The sequence below is a fragment of the Leiobunum rupestre genome, chromosome 2, assembly GCF_980474605.1.
Source record: "Leiobunum rupestre chromosome 2, qqLeiRupe1.1.hap1, whole genome shotgun sequence".
Taxonomy (NCBI): Eukaryota; Metazoa; Arthropoda; class Arachnida; order Opiliones; family Sclerosomatidae; genus Leiobunum; species Leiobunum rupestre.
This window is the reverse complement of record NC_143385.1, coordinates 28,084,259-28,108,843: the sequence shown is the minus strand read 5'-3', so window position 1 is coordinate 28,108,843 and position 24,585 is coordinate 28,084,259. Positions and strand designations below refer to the sequence as shown.

Sequence of the window (24,585 nt, the reverse complement as noted above, 5' to 3'; positions counted from 1 at the left end):
CAAAAACATTCATTCGTTTTCTAAGGGAGGGGGGTATGTTTATACATTTAATAATAAATTCATAAGGTATTAAAGGAAGAACGTTTTTCCCGTCTATGTCAGTGCTTATGAGAAGTTGTGCCTTTTTTAAAAAATGTTGTTAACTCAACTGCTTGTCGTAGTTTAATGGCCCTTAACGTTTAAGGGGTGAATCACTGGTGAGCTTTACCAAGGGAGTCAGGGTCCGATCATTTTAAACTGAAAGGTAAGTTGCGTACTGGGAGATGTTATCCGTGGTCACTTGCTCTGACATCCACCTCCAACTTCGTTTGAAGAAAACGAGCACTGTCCTTGTGTTTGTCGGTGGTTTTACATCAAATATCTCTTTGTTTGTCGGTGGTGGTGCATCAAATATCCTTATCTTCGTGGCTGTCCGAGAAATGAGGGCGGTCTTCCCAATGTTTCACCTGTCGGTGCAATTTCTAGTGGAACGGTTATTCTTCGGCCTATGACTGTTAGTCAGCCATCCAGGCTGTCGGCGCTATCTCGGGAAATTTATGATAATTAAATCAATTACATTTATATATCGATATATAAATATATAATTATTGATATCCCAGGTACCCCGGTATAAAAGCTCTAATCAATTGTATTCCGTATACGGATTTTAAATAGGAGCATTTCAAAATTTTTACTTTTGTTTTCGAAGTTGGTTGATAAAATTGCTAATTCCGGTAAAAAAAAGACTTTAAAGCAGGCACAGATGGAGCTCTTCTGATCTCTGTCTTTGGTAGCCGCTGACCGAAAAGTGTGCAATGTGAGGTAGTTTAAACATATTTTCTAGTTATTGTATCTCCCCTATCTACGAAAACTGCCAAAGAAATGTTGAACGAAAATCGATTGTTGTGTGGTAAACATAAATCTGTCAAATGACGTTATCGCACTGGGTTATCCACCTGGATAATAACTTTACTTTTAAATATGATTCCTTGTATTATAAGTTACTTATGCAATGTAAGAATAGATGTAGGAATGAAAATAAAAGCCATTAGTCAGAGCGATTTGGGGCAAAAGGTGGCTATTGACATTGGGTAGGAACCGTTGTTTGGCAGGCTGCATGTTGTTTGAAAAAAGTTGATGTCCAATATATTTTTTAGACGATATTTAGATGATTTGGGTACATTTGTTCAAATTTCATTCGTCCGAACGGTGGTACAATTGTCCGAATGATCATTTGTCCGAATGCTGGAAAACAGGATCGTATGTTCGAAAACGTATTTAATTTGCCCGAAAAATTTATCACAACTTTTGTTGGTGATTTAGTCGTTCAATTTATGTTAAATTTACTGGCGACTATCATTTGTTCGAATAATCGTTTCTCCGAATAATCGTTTGTCCGTTAATATAAGAAAATTGTAACATTAACGTGAACCTAACCTAAAACAGCAATAAGAAATACTAATTTAGCGACAGAATTCGGACAAGTGATGCTACCGATTCGGACGAATGAAACAAACAAGTTGTTATTTCGGCGGTTCCGACGATTGAAATTAGAACAAATGTACCAACCCCATTTAGATCAGTTTTTAATTATAATCAGATATATAGCTTTTGCTTTTATATTTTAAGAATTACAAAATAATATCTACATTTCTAATGATGGTTATAACAAAGTTACCAGTTCTAGATTTAAAAACTTACATTTAGTAAATATGATATTTTTAACCTAATGGTTTGGAACTCTTAAATATTTATTTTTTCGTGTTATTATTTTCGTATCACGTAAGCAGCAAATCGAAAGCTTTTTAAACCGTTTTGGTTTAAAAAATACTAAAAATTAAATTAGCCGCATAGTTTGGTCACTTGTTAATCTGTTTAACACTGATGCTTTAAAATTGACTGATAGAAAGTCTGCATGTTGAAGAGTTTAAAATTTTGATTTTGCAGAATACGGACATATTCTCCATTGGCGCAAGAAAAACCTTTCGCTATCACGATCCGAAAACAGAAGATGTCTTTAGATGCATCGTGGATGAAGGAATGGCATACCCGATGATGGCCAAGAAATTCAAACTTCTCATTCTTCGGAGGAATCTATTGGGCAAAATTAGAATAGTTCCAGAACCCCTTTTTCCAAAATTGACGGTTATCGCCTTCAACAAATATTTCAGAAACATTGACATTTTCAATATCATGTACGATATATCCTTAATTTAATTTTAATGTTTTTTTGACATAAGGGTATTTATGAAAACAAATAGTTTTAAATTTCAACTTCTCTCTTTGATCATAACATGGTGCCGATAGAATGTGGGCTGCGATGATTGACCGTAGATTAAGAACCACTTTGGTCTACCGATTGCAAAGCAATTGGTTTTAAATTTTACCAGACTATTTCGTCCTAGAAAATGACATGAGCAGCTTAACCGATAAAAGTATGACACAAAAAATATTTGTTAAGAAATTCCCAACTACAGGTTAGTTTAAAGGTGGAAATAACGAGCTAAACGTGTTTGTTTCCGATTTTAAAATAAATACCTTTATAAATATTACGTTTTCGATATAATAATATATCATTTGCTTTTGTGATTGACATTAGTAATTGTTGGAAGCACAAAGTAAGTCTCAGCTGCTGCGAAACAATGAATGACGACGACTCTTCCACGTGCATCACTACCTGGGAACAACATCTCTGTAGTTTACAGTTTATTTAGTTTCACTATGATTTATGAGGTCCGCGATGAAACAGCCTGGTAGAATAAAAATTAGAATTTTGAAGAATAGAACACAATAATAATAATCACTTAAGCTTATACCCTGGGCACCACCCTAGGCCCAAGTCATCTACTTGTTACACTAAGTTTATTTCGGCTAACAGTAGAAATGTTAACACAATCTTACTGTAAACATATCACTGATGGTGTGGATGTGCGGTTGTTGTATTCATGACAGGATAAATCGTTTCCGTGCTTTTGGCATTCTGAACAAATGGGAGAAGGAGTTGATGAGGAACTACACTGTCCAAGAGAAACTTCACTCACCGGGTGGAACCATGCAGTTGACTCTCATTAACGTTAAACATCTAGTCAGAATATTCTACGTTCATTTGGCCTTTTTGTTTCTAACAACATTGATTATTTGCTGGGAAATATTACGTAAATAATTTTTTTAATAAAGATTGTGTAGACGAGTTAATGCAATTTAGGAGATGAAGCTTGTTGAATAAAAGACAATTAATTTATCAGATAGTAAAAAGACAGAAGCATCATCTGTTGATATTCCTGTGAAGTGGAAATTGAAAATAAAGGAAATCCTGCTACAAGCGCACTACGGTGTAATTAAAACGATAATCTTATCGTTACTAAACATATTTATTTATATTTCAAATAAAAAGAAAGAAAAGGTTTTCCGAAAACCTTGAGCGGAAAACCGTCTTTCAACTAGAAAACCCAAAGCCCGTGATAGGTCAAACCATTTTTTCAGCTAAGCCGTCAGTGTAAAATGTTGTTTCATTAATGAAAAATGATATTCCAATGTTTTTAGTAAGTGAAAACATATACTGATAGCTAGGAGTTGAATGTAGAATAATTTACATTATAAGTTAACTTTGGGATAAACTTCTCAATTTCATAAAAATTAATTACGCGCCATTTCCACACCTCCACATGCTCACTCTAAAGACAAGAGAAAAATCACTATTTGATTCTGAAGTTCATCAAGTGTAAATGTACATTAAAGAAATATTTCTCAACAAAAATTTAAAACACAGAAGAAAGGAAACTGAGGCTTTTAAGTAATATAATTATGCAGTTATGACAATCTACCATTAAAATTTATCTATTAATTTACTCTAAAGATTATTCAGTAAAAAACTAATTTGGCAGGTTTGATTATCGATTGAGTTATTTCTAACGTCAAACTTTGGGGGAGAATTCCTAGTTTTTTTCTGGCTTCTTAACGCCGAAAGACGTTAATTAGGAGACTTGCCAAAGGTATTTTAAAACAAAACTATTGCAAACGTAAACTGTTTTTAATTGCGCGGTGCTAAGAAGCTTTCTATTAACCACCACTGTTTTGTCTTACTGTGGGTGTACTATTAAAACATTTTTTAATTCTAATCATTAATGTTTTCCTTTTTAAAGATCACCGTTCATTGAACCCAAAAAAGGATAACATAGCAGCATCTTCGCGAATAATTTTTGGATATCAAAGAAGACAACGTTTATTCTGCAAACTCAACTAAAGACTAATTTATTTATTCTCCAATAATCTATAAAAATATTTAAACCAAAATACCCTTATACACTGCAAAAAAAACGTTCACTAGTAAATCACTAAAAGCACAGTAAAGTGCGCAACAAAATCGGATCACTATACACCAAGAGATCACATTTGGAACATAGTACTTCGTGTGTGTGTAACTAGTGTACTATAAGGATCTACAAGCGTGAATAATACGTTCTTTAAGCAATTCAAAAGTGTGTACAGGTGGATCACTAAAAGATCACCAGCGCAACAAAATTGGCTCACTTGCTCACTTAAATCACACTTAGGAAACACATAAGAGAACACTACTGTTTAAGTGTTTTTTGGTGTGTTTTTAGTGTTCCTGAGTGATCTTGTAGTGTTTTCTGGCATTCTGAAAGTGTTTCAAAAACAGTTCAAAATAGAGCACTAAAAGATCACCTGCGCAACAAAATTGGCTCACTTGTTCAATTAAAGAACACACCGGAAACACAGTAGAACACTTAAACAGTAGTGTTCCCTTATTTCTTTAAGTGAACAGGTGAGCCAATTTTGTTGCGCAGGTGATCATTTAGTGCTCTAATATTGAACGGCATTATTTTTGTTTGCAATTTATTAACGTGAATGATATAAGTATCTTTTTCTGCTACTACAGATATATCTAAAAAAATAGTTTAGACCCCGTGCGTTAAAAATCTTGGTTTTACCGATATGGGTAGGAAATAAATATGTAAGGCAATAGGCCCCTGGCGTAGATTTGATATCTGGCAGCATTAAAGCTATCCGCAATGAGGAAAAATACCACATGTGGCTCTCATTTTCGTCTGCTTTATTAAGTTTACACTATAGTCCTTGGATAAATTAAAAGTTAAACTTTAGCGTCTGCTAGGAGGATATATATAAACAATTTGATGTTACGCTTAGTGTACCAATTGGCACTATAAATTTAAAGTGTTCGAAAAGAGATTATGTGGTGTACCAAATTTTACAACGTGGTGTCCTCAAAGTGATAATTTAGTGTACCAAACCAATGATACTAGTGTTCTAAATGTGTTATGCGTTCTTTAAGGGCACCCTGATCACTTTAAGATCACTGATAGGTGAACCGAGATCACTTATAAGCGATATTTTCAAAAGAGTGAACACTCAGAGATCGTAAAAGCACACATGGGATCACTTTGTAGAACATATACAGATCACATGTATGTGCTACCAATGTGTACAATAGTGATCTTAAGGTGAACGATTTATTTGCAGTGTAGTTACTAATCATCAAACAAAAATCAAAGATATTGTTTGGGACTTGACACACCGTCACTTCGTTCTGTCCTTCCTGCCTGGTTCTGCAGGGGGTTTGGATTGTTTGCGACCTCAACATTTGAAGGAAATGATTGGCTATGGGGTGGGTGCGGCCTGTGAAAGCTTGCTGAAATCACAAATTAATTTATGCAACTTCATGCTAGCTGGACAAGTTCTATCGGAGTTTTGTCCCTTTTTAAATTGGGCGCGCTGAAGAAAATTGACGGCGGCATTCGTCCCATAGCCGTCGTTTCCAAGTAGCTAATTTGGGGTGCGAACACATAGCGCCAACTCTTGGGCCTAAACTTCGTCCTACGCAGTTAGGGTTGGGTACTCCGGGCGGAGCCGAAACCACTTCCAACGCTGCTCGCCGCTTTGTCAACCATCTCCATCATGATCCAAAGGTCCTGCTTAAAATCAATTTTTTAAACGCCTTCAACATGATCCGCCGCAACCGCCTCCTTGAACGTGTTTACGAGGACTTTCCGGAATTTGTTTTGTTTATGAGTCAATGCTATAAAGAGCCGTCATTCTTACCTACGGGGAAGCTTTCATTTCTTCTGAACGGGGTGTCCAGCAAAGGGATCCCTTAGGTCCCACACATTTTGGACTTCTCGTGTAAAAAGTAGCATGCAGTAAGCAATCCGAGTTCAACACAAGATGCATAGAGGATTCATCTTTGGGCGATCTACCTAATGTCTACACGTTCTACAGGAGTTTTCGTCCGACATTGAGCTTGAGGTAAACCCGTCGAAATGCGAGCTCTTCATTCTGAACCAAGGTGGCTTGAACGGGCAGCACTATATATCTATGTTCGACGCGGCTTGAAAACCGATATCTGTTTAAAGCGGTGGCCGTAGAATGTCTCGGATCTTTCGGCCGCGATAGTTCGGCCTTGGCCCATTCCATTGGTCTTCGTATTCGGGAAGCAAACGGGGAGCCACGTTCCACGGAATATTTGACTCAACCTATCGCGATCGCGATATAACGGGGCAATGCCGCATCGGTGCTGAACACTCTCCCGCCCGGCACCGCCCTTCGGGAATATCTCTTTTCCCTCCAAGATATTTTTGGTAATAGTATATAACTGTTTGTACTTTGATCATGAAATAAAACTTCCCATCAATAAATATTATTTGAGTTCTTAATTAGACACAAAAAGTCCCTTGTTAAGTATTCACAATAAAGTTACCAAATACATTTGGTCACCCTCGGCGCGAGTCATGTTTTAAAATACTATCATAAACTCATTGGCAATACGGTCAATACCACGGTATTTGACTTATAAGAAAATGACTCACACATAATTAACAAATTTGCTTCGTATCTCTTGCATGCTCTTAATTAAAACCGAAGAACGTTATTAATCCTTTTTACAAACAATCCACATGGGCTTTGTTTGTACTAAGTTCACGTACCTTTTAGCCCCCGCCACCACCGAATCTTTCATAAGTCTTTGACAAATTAGGTCAAGAAGGGTCAATGATATCTGATTCGACAGAACATATGAGATCCTCAATAGCCCAGCATTAATTTTGGCGCTAGAGGGCCAAAAAGTGGGTCATTTGACCATTATACTGATTTTTGGCGATTTTCGAATTAAAATCCGCATTTTATTTAAAATTAAGACTGACTTGGTTGATAATTATATTTTAATTAGTGCTGATCATTTCGGAACTATGTTTACGATTGCATTGATACATTTTAATTCAAAGTGAAATTTCTAGCCAATTGAGGATATTTGAATTTTGCACCAATTCAAGATTTAGAATACAAGCGCCATTTGACGGCATATATTTAATCATAAACCTTGGAAATCTCGAGTAACTGTATTTAATGTCTTCTACAGGGTGTGGGATACTTTCGGCATTTGTTTTAGGGCACTGAGCGCTGGATATTTGGGTGATATTTACACGTAGAATGCAATAATACGCTTATTCATTTAATCTACAGGGTATTTGAAATATAGTTCATTATCAATAGACTGGGTCATGGAAATATTCTTCTTTATCCATAGAGAGGGTGAGTATTATAATTTATTATAATATTATATAATATATAATTTGTGTATAATTTAGTTTTTAGTGGTTATTGCTTAATGGGATAGTTCAGTTATGTTTAACGAAAGGGTGATTAAGATAATGTTTTAAATATACAGGATGTTTAAGTTGTTATTGTGTAGTTATTAATTTAGTTTACAGGGTGACTCCAATAAGGTTCATAATTAATGGGCAGGGTGACTAATAAGGCGTTGTAAAGGGTTTTGAGTGCGCTTATTAATTTTATTTATAGTAGGGTAATTGAATAATTGATCATAAACAAGGGACAGAGTTTTTAATAAAGCAGGGTCATATATTTTTCTTTGAGTTAAAATTTCATTTGATTGTTAATGGCTAGTTAAATTCATGTATGTAACACGGCAGGATTATTGGGATAATGCTTTTAATATACAGGGTGGTTATAAGATCCTTCATTTTCTACAAAATTCATCTTGGGTTATATAAGAACATTTAATAATTCATGTAAAAAATGATTGGATATTGGTTCAAAATTAAATTTAGTATTCAAAACATATTTAATATATCGGAGTAATTATGCGTACTAAAAGGTCCGTGACACCTTTTGTAACAATATTCTATTGGCTAAGAGTTAAGGCCTGTCCACACTGTTAATTTCGCTTGCCAAATAATTATGTGATATGTTAAAGAGGCAATTTAACAAATTGAACTACCCTTTAAGGTTTGTTATTTTAATAACACTAGTGATTTCAGTTTGCTGTTATAATATATAATTACGTTTGTGATATTTGAAAAAAACGTCACTTTAAAAAATTACCAGGAATATTATCGAAAAGGTCAGGTATTTTGCGAAAAATTGGTCAGGGATAACATGGATAAGTTAGGTATTTGAAATCCGAAAATTTCGTACGAACCCTTAAACTCCTTGTTACATATTATTTTTATAAACATGTTGTTTTATACTCCAAAGCTTTAGTAAACTTTTACCTTAATTAGTTAAATCTTCCTCGCTTATTGAAGGCTTTAATTTATTATCTAAAGATTCCATAGTTAAAAAAATCGAAAGAGCCCGAAAAGGAAAAACGATTAGACAGTTGATTACTGACGTAATATGTAATATATGAGCAAAAATTCATGCTAACTGGCTGAAACTTTGCGAATTAGAATTGAGGGAATCTCGGTGTGGGCGTTCCGATGGCAGAAGCAAAGAAACCTAAAAGCGCCCAGTGTGGACTGTCCTTTAAAGAACCACAGAATCACCAGTAAAATCTGCTTTCACGAAGACAGGGAAAGGAGGATAAGTCCATGCAGAATTATTGAAATAATTCCGTGACCCTTTAAAAGTGGACCAATTCTATAATTTATATACAAACTAAGTTGTTGTCTTTTTATTATCGCTATGTTGAGTCGCAAGATAAGTCAATGCTGATTGTTATTGTGTTAGTAATTGTTTTTATTATTAAAAAGAGAATTGGTCGAGTTCTAAATTGTATTGTTTTAAAGCTACCGTGGGTGATCTTTAGGTTACCCCGAAAAGTCGTATTTACCTTCTTTTTGTGTGAAGTCTTTGTACAAATCCGGTGTTTCAATTTGATGCGTAAGATTGTCTGTAAACCCTTATACAAACTTTCTTAAGAATTCTGATAAACTTTAAAGGTGTCTTAAGATATTTGGCCCTTTTTTCTGGTGGAATTCCTTAGATTTTACTTAAAAAATTTCTTTATATTTTACTAAAATAAACCGTTAATATTCTTAACGTTTTCTTGAGCCATCCTAAGATATTGCATACACTTTCCCTATCTATTCCTTACATTTTACGTATATATTCTTCAGGGTTTCTTAGGCCACCCTTAAGAATTTATTTAAATTTCCCTTACATTATTTTTAAAATACCATTAGTTTTCTTTAGCAAATCCAAAGATGTTCCCTAAAATTTCCTAATGTATTCCCTACATTTCTTAAAGGTTTTCTTTAGCAAATCCAAAGATGCTCCCTAAAATTTCCCGGTCTAGTCCCTACATTTTCCCTAGATTTTTTAAAGGTTTTCTTAAGTCACCCCTAAGAAATTGCCTTAATATTCCTTACCAATTCCCACAGATTTCCTTAAAAGTGCCTTATATTCCTAACATTTACCTTAACTATTAACGACAATTCCCCTAGATATTCCCAAAAATCCTTTATTAATTTCTTCAGTTTTCTCTTTAAAAACTCTTTTATTTTTTAAACTAAACTTAATTTACAAAATAAAATTATTTAATTTCATTGCATTCTATGGTTTGTTCGATATCTTGAATTCTTCCTCTTTTTGTTCTTTTCCCTTCAGCTTTGTCATTAATTTCTTTAATTTTGTCTCCTATGGTTTGTTTTATTGCCGATTTTGGAACGTCTGGAAACTTTCTTGTTACAAAGCCTGAAAGTTTTAAAAATATAGTTAGTCAAATGCTGTAATATTGAACCATAAAAACATAACCTATTTGATCGAATATAGAGGGTTGTTTACAAATAGATAACTAAAAAGGCCAGGGCCGGATTGTTTTATTTTTATTAAATGTTACAATGATATTGGAATTAAGGGAATCTAAGTATTTAAAGGATAGTAATTATTGTTTTGCAACTTTTAGTTTTCGTTCAAGCAGTTTTGATATCTTACATTGAACGGCCTTGACTCTTCTTGGATCCAATTGCTTTTTAGTCGGAATATTTCGATATGCATTTGATTGTTTCCCAGTCAGTGAAGTGTTAACAATTTCTATATCAGAAAAAACCTTTAACAGTAAATTTCTTGCGAAAAAACGCACGTTGCCATTAGATGCAAATTCTGCTTGAATTATGTCAGACTTTTTGACAAGTACTCCGTCTCCAATGTTTATCTAAATTAAAATAGTAAATATAAAACTGATAAATTACATAGATTTAACATATTTTAGTAGTTCAATGAGAGCTTTAATTATCAACAAATGAAAAAATATTTACTTTAATTTAATTCAAAAATAATAACTTAATCCTCTTTAGCACAAAAGAAAGTCTTCATTATTTTTTTAAGATTTTAGTTTTTAAATTTTTAAATTAGAGATAATTGAATGAAATATTTTAAAGTTATATCGGAGTCATATCTAAAATTATATACAGACTAAATTAAATATTAGAAAGGAAAACTTTACCATTTCATCAATTTCTGCAACGTCAGCACAACAGGATACTGCAGAGTTATTTGTCTTATCGAATTTTGTCGATATTTTTTTTAATGTTTTAATCCATTCAGTTACATCTGTATGTACAAAGAAAAACAATTAAAAATTAAAATAAATAATTTACGACAATTAAGATTTGTTTTACGTTTTAAAAAACAAAATAATTAGTAAAATAATTTTTTAATAAATAATTTTAATTACCAGTCATTTGTTTCAAGTTTTCATTTTCTTCTTTAAGTTTTATATTTTTAGTTCTCCGTTTTTCAATTTTCTTCATTAACACTTCAGGATTCACCTCAGGACAACTTTCTATTTCTTCCATTACGATTTCGTTTTGCTACGTCATAATTCAAAATAAAGGTTTTGTGAATAAAACTTAATATTGGAAATATCACTCTAATCATAAGTAATATCATAAACAAATGTATGACAAACAATTGCTTTAGTTGATCCCTCAAACACTAGTTTACATATCGGGAAGAATTATTATTTAATAAAATAGTGTTAGATTAATATTAATTGTCATACTTATGAGTATTATGTTACTTATGCTGTAATAAATACAAATAAAAAGAATCTATTTTATTGCTAAACATTTGTCTATACTACCAGTTATTTGATATAACTGGAATATATAACGTACACAGGCCAAAATTTTTAATTTTCAAAACTTTCATAAATATACAAAAGTTTAATAAATTTATTATTCAATTAAATTATTAGCAATGGATGTATTCTATCAAATGTTGATACAATATGAACTAGTATTTTATAAATAGTAACCCTTAATTTTAAGGGTATGACACTGAAGTAGCCAGAAATAGGAAGGTACGACGTAGAACAGGCGGTTATAGTTCCATATTATAATTAAAAAAATTTTAATGAAATTTTCTGATTATTACCTCAATCAACGCTGAATTTTTCGGTCGTCTCCCTTTTTTTGTCCTGCTGTTTTTATATCCAGAAATGAGTTTAAGTATTTTTTTTCCATTTCATTATAAGATCCTAAACATGATAGTTGATAATGAATATTTAAAACTTTAATTTCTAAAAATTAAAAAAAAATTACTATGACAGTTTCCTTTGAAATATATTGTAGCACAGTATATTAAAGTGTATAGATTTTTTTTTCAAATTAGCAAAAATATAACTGGGATAAGTAGGAAATATTATAAAATTAGAAACTAAGTGAACTTACCGAAAGCTAACAAAGTAGCTGGCGAAGATTCATCTCTCCACTTTACGTCCGTTACGATATTGATGAATTTCTTAAAATCCTCAGCATGAGCAATTTCCGACGCAAGGTCACTATTTGTTATACACCTCACCGAATAATTATCATATGTTTCGCTACCATCAGCCCACTTTATAAGCATGCGTAGTCCTTGAATTGACTTAGCCATATTGCAGATAATAATTAAATTCTAATTTCCTCGACACTCGCACGTGGACCAATTTTACGACACTACTAATGGCCGAACCTCACGAACTTGAAACGATAGCAATATAAAGAACTATATTTTTTTCTTTATTCTATTATACTGCTTTAGGTCGTTTCGAAAGGGGGTTTCCCAAAAGTGCAAAGTCCACAACTTCGCCTAATAGCAAAATCCACGTAAATGTTAGCCGAGCATTTTGAAAAATATTAATTTAAATATTTGAAAAGGCAGTGCATATTAAAGGCACGTGCGTTTTCAAAAATATATATCTACGCGAATATTTGTGATTCTGGACTGCGCGTTTTCACAATTTGTATCAGAATTCCTAATAAAATTTTATAACTCTTTAAAGTAAGAACAAAGTAATAAAAGTTACGTGGGTTTTGCTTCCAGCCAAAGGAATTTCCAACGATGGAAAAATTCATTTCCGTTCCTTGTTTGTACCTTTTCGAGTTTGGGGCCGTGCTTCTAAAAAGTTGAAACATTTCTTTTCCCCCCTCGATATCTATACCCTTCTATTGAAAGCGGCGGTCAGTCTGCTGGCGCTTTGGCTTCCGACCAGCTATTTCATACGTGTAAGCAAAGGAACTTCGGAAAGGTTTTACTTTTGCGGTTTTCCCATTTCGCTCCTAAGCGAAAATTTTGATAACGATCAAGTTAAATATTACGAAATAAATTATTAATAATGGATAACTTCGTACGAAATGAGACATATCGCGGCTATTTAAATACAAGAGGAGAATTGATTAGTGATATACCGAAAAGATCCCTCTCGCGGAACAGAAAGAGGGCGGCACGCCAGACTTTATTAGATTTATCAAGCTCTGATCAAGAGTCAAATTCGGAAAATGATTCAAACAATGATTATGTTAATAGTAACATTGATGATAACAAGGTGGAAGACATGTGAGTAACATTTCTACTTTGTGTAAAGAATATTCTCTACGTATGCCTAATTTGTTTCTTAAATATTTTAAGTGAGATGAACGATACAAGCAACAAGGACAATAATAATTTGGATTCAAGTGATTCAAATGAAGATTTTTATTGCGAAAATGAAAATGTGAATGAAGAAAATACTTCAACAGATTTAGTAAGTAAACAAACTAAGTAAATTTAAATTACGAAGTATTAATTTTAGTTGCACATTTTAGGATGAGCCATTGTTCGATGGCAGTCACGTGACCAAAAAAAAAGCTTGCTTTTAATAATGGCATACATTTTGCGATTTGGAACATCTGAAGAAGCCACAACAAGTCTCTTGGAACTAATTCGCTGGCATTTGCCTATCGGTTGTAATACGACTTTCCACACAACAAAGTATTTATTCTTTAAAAATTTTAGGGGGTCAAATTCATTCGTACAACCACATTGTTATTGCACGAAATGTAATGATAATTATTTAGGTCAAATTTCTGACGATGGTAATTTGTTTTGTAATATTTGTGGTACATCTCTTCATGGAGAAATAAAACCAGGAGACGAAATTCCCGTGAGATCCCTACCAGGTGTTTGATGCCAACTACCCACAAACGGGAGAATGGGCGTCGTAAAAAAGAGGGACCGCATCCTGGTAGAAAATTGTCACGTGGTAAGAGCTAGCTACATCGCGCCCTCTCTATATTCATAATATATTCAAAAACAAAAATCCATGGAGAAAGAAGACAAAACACATTTTCAAAAAATAAAGTAACGGCGCGATTTTGTGGTCTCCATCAACTTCAAGAAAATAAATAGACCCTAGTTTTGTATTAGTCTGGTTCATATTTAAATTTTGTTTTAATACGGACATTTTCATCAAAATGGGAAAGTATTGTGTCTATCAATCTTGTAAGAGGTACAATATATCAAATAAATCGCGCGGTGAAAGTTTAAAATACTACCCTATTCCAAAACCTAAAAAAAGTTTCGAAAAGTGTATGGCTTGGGTAGAAGCAAATAATCGAGTAGATGTTATCACACACGATGATGTTAAACCGCATCATTATGCGTGTTCTAAACATTTTGTTGGTGGGAATGGCCCTTCAGAAGAATATCCGAATCCTGTGAAAGAACCTGAACAGGTAACATTTGGTTTTACATGTATATATAATTTATTTCAATTATAAACAACCTCTACCATTTTACAAATAGGACCCTATTTATTTGGATCATTGCTATTCATATGTGAATGGCAATATCGATAGTTTGAAAGAAGGCATAGCAATTGAAAGTTTAGAAAAACTACAGTCTACACCTTTAAGTTTGGAAATATCAGATGATTCCCGTTTAATTGCTAGTGATATAAATCCTACACAACCAAATAAAAGGTCAACTGTAACTTCGCCTCAATTTTTGTCTTCGCAAGTCATGACAACTGAAAGTTTAGAAGAACCACAGTCTTTAAAATTTCCAATTGAAACTTTAAAAATATTAGAAGATTCTCCTTTAATAGCTACTGATACAAATCCTTCACAACCGAATGATGTAACTGTAACTTTAAAAGAACCTGCAAGCATTGCAACTGGAAGTTTGAAATCAGTGGAGACTTCGGTAGCAATAGTGACAAATGACTATACCACAAATTGCGAAAATCCTCTAAAACAATTAGCCAAGGAGTTTCTAGTTCATCGACTTAATCATTTAGAAACATGTGGCTGGTCTGTCGAATTAATTCAAGAATCTGCATCCCATGTTTGTGTTCTTAAATGCCTACGGTTCAAGAAATGTGGAGATAATTTTTTGTGCATTGAATTATCTTAAAATTTAAAACCCAGTTTATATTTTTGTAACTCGTTAATTGTTCCAGATCACGAAATATTCTTGACCAATTCGGTTGATCCTAATGGCTTAATTTTGTCTCTTAAGGACTTGATTAACTTTCTTTTTGAAGTTGAAAACTGGTCAACCTGTAATGGCGTACAAGATGAACTATTTTATCATTTTAAAGACAGTTATTTAAAATCTTCATATATCTGTGTATCAAGTCAAGCAATTCGTTCTGAACAATGCAAAAAAATTACATCGCAAAATATACCAAACTTTGACATTCTTGTCCAACTACAAAAAAGGTTTTGCAAAACCGAAAACGTAGAGAGAGAAAAAAAGTTTCAAAAAATACTAACCTCCGTTACTTGACTGAAAACCCAGTTAAAGAAAAGTTGGTCGTTGTTAATAAAAAAATAAAGCCTTAAATAAGAAGTTAAAACTACTAGAAATAAAAGCCAAGAAAAGTTTAAAAAAACTGGGACTCTGATGACAGAAGAAGAGAGTAGAGACTTCGAAGACATAATTGCAAAACATCCTTTCGAGAGCAAGTCTATATTTCTAAAACTGTAATTACGGGAACAATTGAGACTAATAACAACGAAAAAATCTAGACCAAGAAAATGGCATCCGGCCATAATACAGTGGTGTATTTCAATGAAAGCTAGGTCTAGTAGTTCATACGAAGCCATGCGCCAAGCCTTCATATTGCCTTCACAGAGAACGCTGTTTAATTACTCCGTTGATCTAAACACTAAAAATGGATTTAATGATGAGGTACTCTTTGAAATGAAACAGAAAATTGATATCGAAAACTTAGAAGAGTACCAGAAATATTTCACTTTAATAATAGATGAAATACAAATTAAGCAAGATTTGGTGTTCAAAAGTAGCACGGGTGAACTAATCGGAGGTACAAATCTAAATGATTTTAGAAATAAAATTAAGGAAATTGAAATTGGTCACGCTTATGATGGAACTGTAAACTTAGCCAACCATGTTCTTCAACTGATGGTCAGAGGCATTACAACAAATTTTAAATTTCCGTACGCTTTTTTTCCCTGCGGGAGCTTACTCGCTGAAGATTTGTATTCGATTATATGGGAAGCTATTGAAAATTTACAGGCTGCAGGGTTTAAAATTATCGCAGTGATTTGCGATAAAGCCACATCAAATCAAAAGTTGATTAAAATTTGTTCAGAAACCAACCAGAGCGAAATTTGCTCTAAACCTGGCCACCGAACAACCAATCCTTATAATAATGGCGAGCCTCTATTTTTCGCCTCCGACATTTGTCATAATGTCAAAACCGCCAAGAACGCTCTAAATAATAGTGGAAAATTGAAAAAACAAAAAGAGGGTTCCTTTAAAAAAATTAGGTTGTTAAAAATAAATGGAAAATGCCTTCTTTGGAAACATATTATTGACACATATGAAATTGATTCGAATTCATTGCTACGTTTAGCTCCTAAATTAACTTACAATAACATTTACCCTAATGCGTATAGCTGCATGAAGGTAAAGCTCGCTACCCAAATTCTGAGTAGTACCACTGCAAATGCAGTGGAGGAATTGGTGGGGGATGAAGCTACGGAGACTATAAAATTTTTAAGATATTTCGATACATTTTTTGACATCCTAAATGTATCAAATACATATTCATTCCGTACAAAGAGAAAACCAGCTTTAGCACCCTTCAGAAGTTTAGATGATTGGCGATTTAAAGCATGTGAAAGCCTAATTACTTTGGTAACTAATTATTGGATATGTGTTATCAAATAAATACCAAATTCCAGTGGCTCGTAGATGACTTTCTTGGGTATTTAGACGAGTGGGAACAGGAGGTGAACGACATGGTGGTGGAGGATGGTTTTGATAAATCAAAAATGCTTTTGAGTAGGGAAACACTCGAGGGTTTAAGAATAACTAGTAAGAAAATCCACATTGTAGCGGTTGTAATTAATATAATATACAATATTAACCTTCAAAATATTGTATAATTTCAGTGTACTCAAGTATCGAAATAGTGAAATTTTTGCTACAGAAAGGAGCCCCATTCGTGTTAACTGCAAAATTGAACCAAGATTTAATTGAGAACTATTTTAGCAGACAACGAGGGTCTTGTGGCTCAGGTGAAAACCCTACAGTCAATCAGTATGGGTAATCAGCAAAGAGACTGAAGCGAATGTAGTCATTAATGCCAAAAGTTAAAAATGGAAATTGTTCTTCTACAAAAGAAAAAAGAATTAATAGGAGAAAAGCTATTCGTGAAAAGTGTATTGCTTGTTTATCTTAAATTAAACATCTTTTAAAATTTTCTTTACAAGTTTTGTGTTTAGTTTGCGTTAGAACTTTAAGTTCTTTCCGAACCCCACTGCTAATTAAATTGTTTTTTTTATCCATCTGGAAAGTATTTTTTAACTTCCTAGTTAAACCCTTTAGGTGACAATTAATTAAAAAATCAAAACATTTTAGCTTAGCTGATTGTGAATTTTCTTTTTCTGTGCCCCATAATCTGTTCCAAATTTCAGGTATCTAACTATCTTTTTCTAATGCATCAATAATTATTGCTTTTCTAGACTCATTATCTTTTAACTGGCCGTTAGATTGCACTATAGGATTTATCACATTGGAAGCTTTTTCAAAAAACGAAAACGCTTCCCTAGTTAAAAAAAAGGGACCCACCTCTATCTTGCTTGATAGACCACTTTTGTCCGTTAGAAAATTTCCAAAATGAAGGGCAATCGTATAACCCTATTATTTGGTTTATTGCATAACCCGCTATCTGATGTATGGCTTTCAGCTCCTTTTTTTCTAAGTTTAGTTTGTTACTAAGCGTCCTTACATTCTTAGGTGGAACTACAGCTGTGTCTTTATTTTCTTGTTCCAAATAATTGGAATGCAACTCGTTAAAAAGACGTTGGCAAAATATTGTTGCTACGATATTTTGATCAACGCGAGGTAATCCTTTAAACTGCTCCATTGACTGTAATGACTCTTTAATTTCTTCTTTAAAATCATTATTAACTAACAACCCAAGTCTCTTAGCAGTAAATTTTTTCTTGTCAAGTAATCCAGTTTTTTCATCTACGAAAGTTGATAAGTATTCAATAGCATCCTCTGTAATTTCTTTAACTTTTTCCTGTTTTATTTCGTCTAAAGTATCCTATCAAAAATCATAAAATAATAATAACGATCAACTTATTTTTGGGAATGTGTCTAGCTTGGAACCACAAGAGTTGAAGGCTTCAATACAATACTTACAACTACTGGTTTCGTCCTTCCAACATACGTTACCTTATACAGCTTAGATGCATTAATGAGTATATTGGGTAAATGCGTTTTTAAAAACAGATAGTTAAAACCAATACCTGGAAAAAAATTGTATTAGTAGTTGCAGCCACAGTCCAGCATGGTAAGATTAGGTCAAAGGCTTAAAGAGTATTTTTACCTTTATCAATTGCTCGCTGTTGCGCTTTCGTATGTTTTACAACAATGTTTTTCTCGTAGTAATTATGCTCTTTATGAACCATAATATATTAAAAAAAGGAACTAAAAAATTAAGTTTGAAAAACACAAGGCTCAGATCATAGCACATGCACCACCACGATTAACGAAACGTCGTCAGCTGATTTTTTGTTAAGTTAGATTTGGCACGGCAAGAGGGCGCGAAGTAGCTCTATCTCAGGATCATGTGACAAATATTTTACCAGGATACCCCTTTTTTGTCTCCCCCCAGTAGGGTCTTCAGGCCGATCCCAGGAAGTATACAGTGGTAGGCCACCGCCCGCACCTCCCGCACCTCACGCACCTCCCGCATCCCCCGTCCCGCCCGTCCCTCTCGCACCGCCCGCGAGTACAGTGGTAAATACTTAAGTGGTGAACAGGCAAAGGTAGGGTGAACTAGCAAAGCTATGTTTATCGAAAGAGTGACGCAATACTTAGGTGGTGAACGTACAAAGGCAGGGCGGTGTCGGCAGTGAACAGCTAAAGCTACACGGTTGAGCGGTGAACGTGTAAAGGCAGCAGCCTTTTGGTTTATTAATGGTTGACGCTCATCTCTTTACCCCCCTCGTCCAAATGAAGGGTTATAATCCTGATTGACAGAGCCCGCTTCCGTTGGGCTGTGAACGTGTAACGCTATAGAGAGTGGTGCATAAGAAAACGTAAAGACTGTACCCCACTAAAATGAAAGGTTTATAGAAGGTAGCAGCCTTTCTCTGTATTATAGATAGAAGGTCCCCACCTGCAGAAAGAAGTTTTAATCCTGATTGACAATCCCCGCTTTTTCACCTCCGATATGAAACGCGTACGTTTCTCCATTACTATCATACGCGTTCTACCGTAAGAAGACCGTGTAAATTAGGAATTAAGAAATAAACATAATTTTAATATGCAAATTAGATTTTGGTCCAATCTTGGTTACACCAGAAAAGCAGTTGGAAAAACGAAGAGCCGTAATTTTACCACACCTCCACCCCAATATCTATAATTCCAAGTAATGCTTTTTCACTCTTATTATGATCTTTCAATCCTCTCTATAATTTAGTGGATACAAGGTTATATCAAATTAATGTGAAAAAAAAATGGATTGAAGGTGTGGAATAAGTAAACGTTATCTGAAACACTCCGGTAAAATGGTATATATTATTCCTTGCGAGGATAGAGTTAACTACGATATAAGAAATAAACCTTATTTTAATTTGCAAATTAAATTAAAATTTTAACCGTTAATTTCGCCAGTTTTATTTCAATGGCAAAGAAGTTACAAGGAGGCTGTGTGATTCTCCGTTACAGTGTTTAGATTGTTACTAATTATTGTGCAATGTAATAGTATAAATAGCCGAGAAATCATTATCGAAAAAACATTCAAACGCATTCAAAGATGGAACCAACAAGCTATACATAAGTATATTTTCATTTAGAGATTATATTTTCCTAAAACGTACTAAAATTTATTTTTATAGGAATAAAAAATCTATTGTTATTGACTTCGAATTTCGAATGGACGTACTGGAGAGATAGAGATAAAAGAGTCACGGTGACTTTGGTAGCTTTTAGGGTACATTTGGTCCAATTTGGTCCATTTTTGGTAGAAAAGCAAGTGGAAAAACGAAGAACCGTAATTTTACCACTCCTCCAACCCAATTTTCATTTTGCTTAAAAGACTTTACGCAAACGGAACATGATAAATTTATAATACCGTGTATAGAATTAACATGGAGAACTAGACTTGGCTTATGGTTGAAAACAGCAAAGGAAATTGTACAGGAAAACATCAAGAGGTCGAATGTGTCCTTAACATTACATTCTGACCCTTTTTATACAACATGATGCAATTTTTGGATTCATAATTTTTCTAAACTCTCATTTTGTTAAGCTTACGTATACCTAAACTTTGACATGGTCAGTGAGTCTCGGAAAAACCGGCGTAAGGTGTCGCAACACAGTGGAGTTAGGTCCCCGATTTCCCCAAGTAGTCCATGTTGCGCAATTTGCTTTTGAAAATAGTATTTCCCATTGACAATAACGCGAAGGTTCTTAATATACCCCGATTTATATACTATAAAATAATTCTTATATTTCATGTACAGATTATTTATTTAAAATAATTCTTATATTTAAAAAAATTAGCATATCAATATTTTTTGTATATTTGGAAATAACATTTTATTTTCTGTGAAATCACACACTGTGTGATGTTAGTTGATTGCATGTTTTCAAAGAATGAGAAAAAATTTCCCCATTTTTAGAGATTCTGTCATTCACGTTACCCATAGTACGTATAAGTAGAAGTTTTCTCGATTAATATTTTCTAACCCGGGCGATAAAGTTTATTTTAATATAATTTATTCATAAATATTTTTTGAAGTGCAAACAAGAATAGTAACCTAAACCTACACACAATAAACATCTTTACTCTACTTTAAATCCAATAAAATCTATTTCCGATATGTAAATAGGTGGAAACATATCGCCAAAAATCTCTTTTTCTACTTTTATTATCGTAAAATACAATTCCAATATGTAAATATAAATATAAACAACTTACCCATATTTAAAATAGGGTAAAATACAAATCTTATACACAGATATAGTCAGAATGATACCATAAAAACACAAAAATGAAAATAAAATAAAATTAGTGTGGATAAGATTTGTAAATATCATTTTGAAACTAATAATTTTTCACGCTTTATTTAAGTCAAGAAATTACATTTATAAAAATGAAAGACGTTAAACAAAATAAAATGTGTAAATATTGTAAATATTTTAAGACAAAGAAATTAAGATATGTTTTAATTAAAATATCTTTTATTTTCCGGAATAGTTAACTTTTATTACTATAAATATTCCAATATTAAATGGGAACCGCTGTCCTAGAAGAAGTGCATTCGGAAAATTTTTAAATATTGTAAATTTGTACAGAAATTTTCTCCAATTGGCTATAGACAGAGTATTTCACCCAGCGAGGAATTTTTCACTAACTCATATACAAACTAAGACGTTACACAAAATAATATTTTAAATCAATAAATAAATTAAGAAATGTTTTAAATAAGATCTTTTTTCTACAATAGTCACCATTTATTTCTATACGTATTTCAATATTGATATATTATTATTATTATGTTAATATTAAATCGCACAATTTTAACAGGAGTTAAGCCAGTCAATGGTATACAACATTGCAAAAAGTTCTAATGGTACTGATTCACGATGTCAATTATTCTAGATTTCGTTTCGAACTGAGAGACTGTTTAAACTAGTTCGCGTGTTTCACTTTTTCTTTCTAGTTTTCTGCTCTCTTCCAACTATCTTGTAATATTTTCAATCCAATTATATCTGTTTTTATATCTTTAACTTTATTTCTCAGTACCATTTCCCTCTGACTAGCTTCTTCTAGCTTAAATTTCCACTCTTCAATATGCTTTTCCATTTCCTTCAAATGCTTTCTTATTTCTTGCACATCTAGCCACGTCACATTATACTCTTCCACTATTTTACTCGCTTCTTCAAATGTATTGAAATCCATATGGTTATAAGTAACAAAACATAATGAATATAACAAGTTCAGAAATTTAGGTCGTCGATGAATATTTTCTAACCCGGGCGCAATACGGCACAAATGTTTTGTTAAAGAGAATCAAATTAATCATAAACTCCATTTAATATCATTAAGTGTCTATACACCGAAGTGGCTCTTTAGCCAACATCACAAGCATTTTGTTAAAATAAATATCTCAAGTTTTAGTATGAGAAACGTATCTTTCTCAAGTATTGTAATTGTACAAGTGATTCCGTATGAGGACCTGGTAAATGTATACATACGTAACGCTGCTCATTTCAAATGGGTATATGAATACGTTAAATTACATTTCGATATACAAATATATACACCTTAACTTGGCGTTCAATACGTTAAAATACTTTTCCGATACGTAAATATAGGTAGAAAGATACTATTAATACATCTAAACTTTACTTTTAATACAACAAAATACAATTCCGATATTCAAATATTTAATGTACTGAGTTACGTTTAAAAAAACCATTTGTAAACACGAATTCATCCAATTGTTAAACATAAATTCCATATTAGATGGTGAATGTAGGATTGGTAAGACCCTTGTCAGAAAGATGAATTCTTATGCATCTAGGTAGTAAATACTACAAATCCCTCTTACTCTACGTTCAATACGTTAAAATAGATTTTCAATATGTAAATATACGTAGAAAAATTTTAATGACTTAAATATTGAAGTAGTAGCTTATACGGTTACTAATATCGTCATAAGTTACTGTAGAATGTAAATATTTTTTAGCTCCATTTAAGTATCATTAAGTGTATAATTACTAAAGTGACTGTTAAAGCAGTTGACGGAGAATGGAAATATTTTTAAACTTCATTTTAATATCATTAAAAGCGTAAGTAGTACTTGAAGGAGCACCCAAAACTGGACCGCAAGTTTATTTTTTATTTTTAGGGGAATATCTACGGGAGTTTAACATTACAATAAAGCTAATAGGTCCTGTTTAGGGTTTTTGTCGTATTTTTATACTTATATTAACATATTGGATTTGTATTTTACCATATTAAAAGTAGAAAAAGATATTTTTTTTGCAATATGTTTCCACCTACTTACATATCGGAAATAGATTTGATTGGATTTAAAGTACAGTAAAGATGTTTCTTGTGTGTAGGCTTAGGTTATTCTTGTTTGCACTTCAAAAAATATTTATGAATAAATTATATTAAAATAAACTTTATCGCCCGGGTTAGAAAATATTAATCGAAATTAATGGTTAAAATTTTAATTTAATTTGCAAATTAATATAAGGTTTATTTCTTATATCGTAGTTAACTCTATCCTCGCAAGGAATAATATATACCGTTTTACCGGAGTGTTTCAGATAACGTTTACTTATTCCACACCTTCAATCCATTTTTTTTTCACATTAATTTGATATAACCTTGTATCCACTAAATTATAGAGAGGATTGAAAGGTCATAGTAAGAGTGAAAAAGCATTACTTGGAATTAGGGTTGTTAATTTTCCGGAAAAATAAAATGCGGAAAAATTTCCGCAAATCGGAAAAATAAAAAATTTAAACATAAATTACTTTTCAAGGGTTTTTAATGTTTTAAACTTTTTATCGATTTAAAATGACTAATATCAGTAAACATACTACAAAACATTAATAGTGTTACATTTCAACCAGTTTAAACTAGTCTATAGGTTTAGTTTTACTTTTAGATTAGAAAAAATGAGATGAAAATGCCGCTTTATTTAAATTTGCAAACAGTATATTAGACAAATCATGGAATGAAAACGTTTTTAATATTTTTCGGAAAAATACGGAAAATTTTCCGGAAAAAAGGCCTCGGTAATTTTCCGGCAAATTTTCCGAATGGGGAAATTTTCCGCGGAAAATTTTCCGACTTACAACACTACTTGGAATTATAGATATTGGGGTGGAGGTGTGGTAAAATTACGGCTCTTCGTTTTTCCAACTGCTTTTCTGGTGTAACCAAGAATGGACCAAAATCTAATTTGCATATTAAAATTATGTTTATTTCTTAATTCCTAATTTGCACGGTCTTCTTACGGTAGAACATATAAGATTAATATAATTTTTAAATATTTAATCAAATATAAGATTAATATAATTTATAAATATTTAATTAAATATAAGATGAATATAATTTATAAATATTTAATTAAATATAGGATGAATTATAATTTATAAATATTTAATTAAATATAAGATTAATATAATTTATAAATATTTAATTAAATATAAGATTAATATAATTTATTAATATTTAATTAAATATAAGATTAATATGATTTATAAATATTTAATTAAATATAAGATTAATATGATTTATAAATATTTCATTAAATATAAGATTAATATAATTTATTAATATATAAAATGATGTAGAATAAATTATAGTACCTAACGTTATAACTTTGTAAAGGACATTCGCCAAAGCTGTTTTTAGAAAAACACCGTAACGTAACAAGCGTTGGTGGCTGAGTGGTTAGAGTAAATCTCTTGCACGAGGCAGACCCTGGTTTGATTCCCGGCCGGCGCCAATAAATCACAAATTGATACTAAGACGAATACCGTGTACAATTGGTGGAAACCCTGCCATTGGAC

At 32.6% G+C, this 24,585-nt stretch overlaps 1 protein-coding gene across 1 annotated transcript; it reads left to right on the top strand.

Moving 5' to 3' along the window:
* The first annotated feature begins 2,152 nt into the window (after positions 1-2,152).
* LOC149957259 (uncharacterized) lies at positions 2,153-4,222 on the top strand. The gene is made up of 3 exons (XM_090166933.1): positions 2,153-2,174; positions 2,932-3,134; positions 4,122-4,222. Coding segments are annotated over exons 1-3 (306 nt in total). The 5' UTR covers positions 2,153-2,172.
* The last annotated feature ends 20,363 nt before the right edge of the window (positions 4,223-24,585 follow it).

Bases quoted from the DNA above. Each gene is read 5' to 3' on its own strand.
- LOC149957259 (XM_090166933.1), top strand. The intron at 3,135-4,121 runs GTAAATAATTTT...TCCTTTTTAAAG, and splicing joins TATTTGCTGGGAAATATTAC to ATCACCGTTCATTGAACCCA.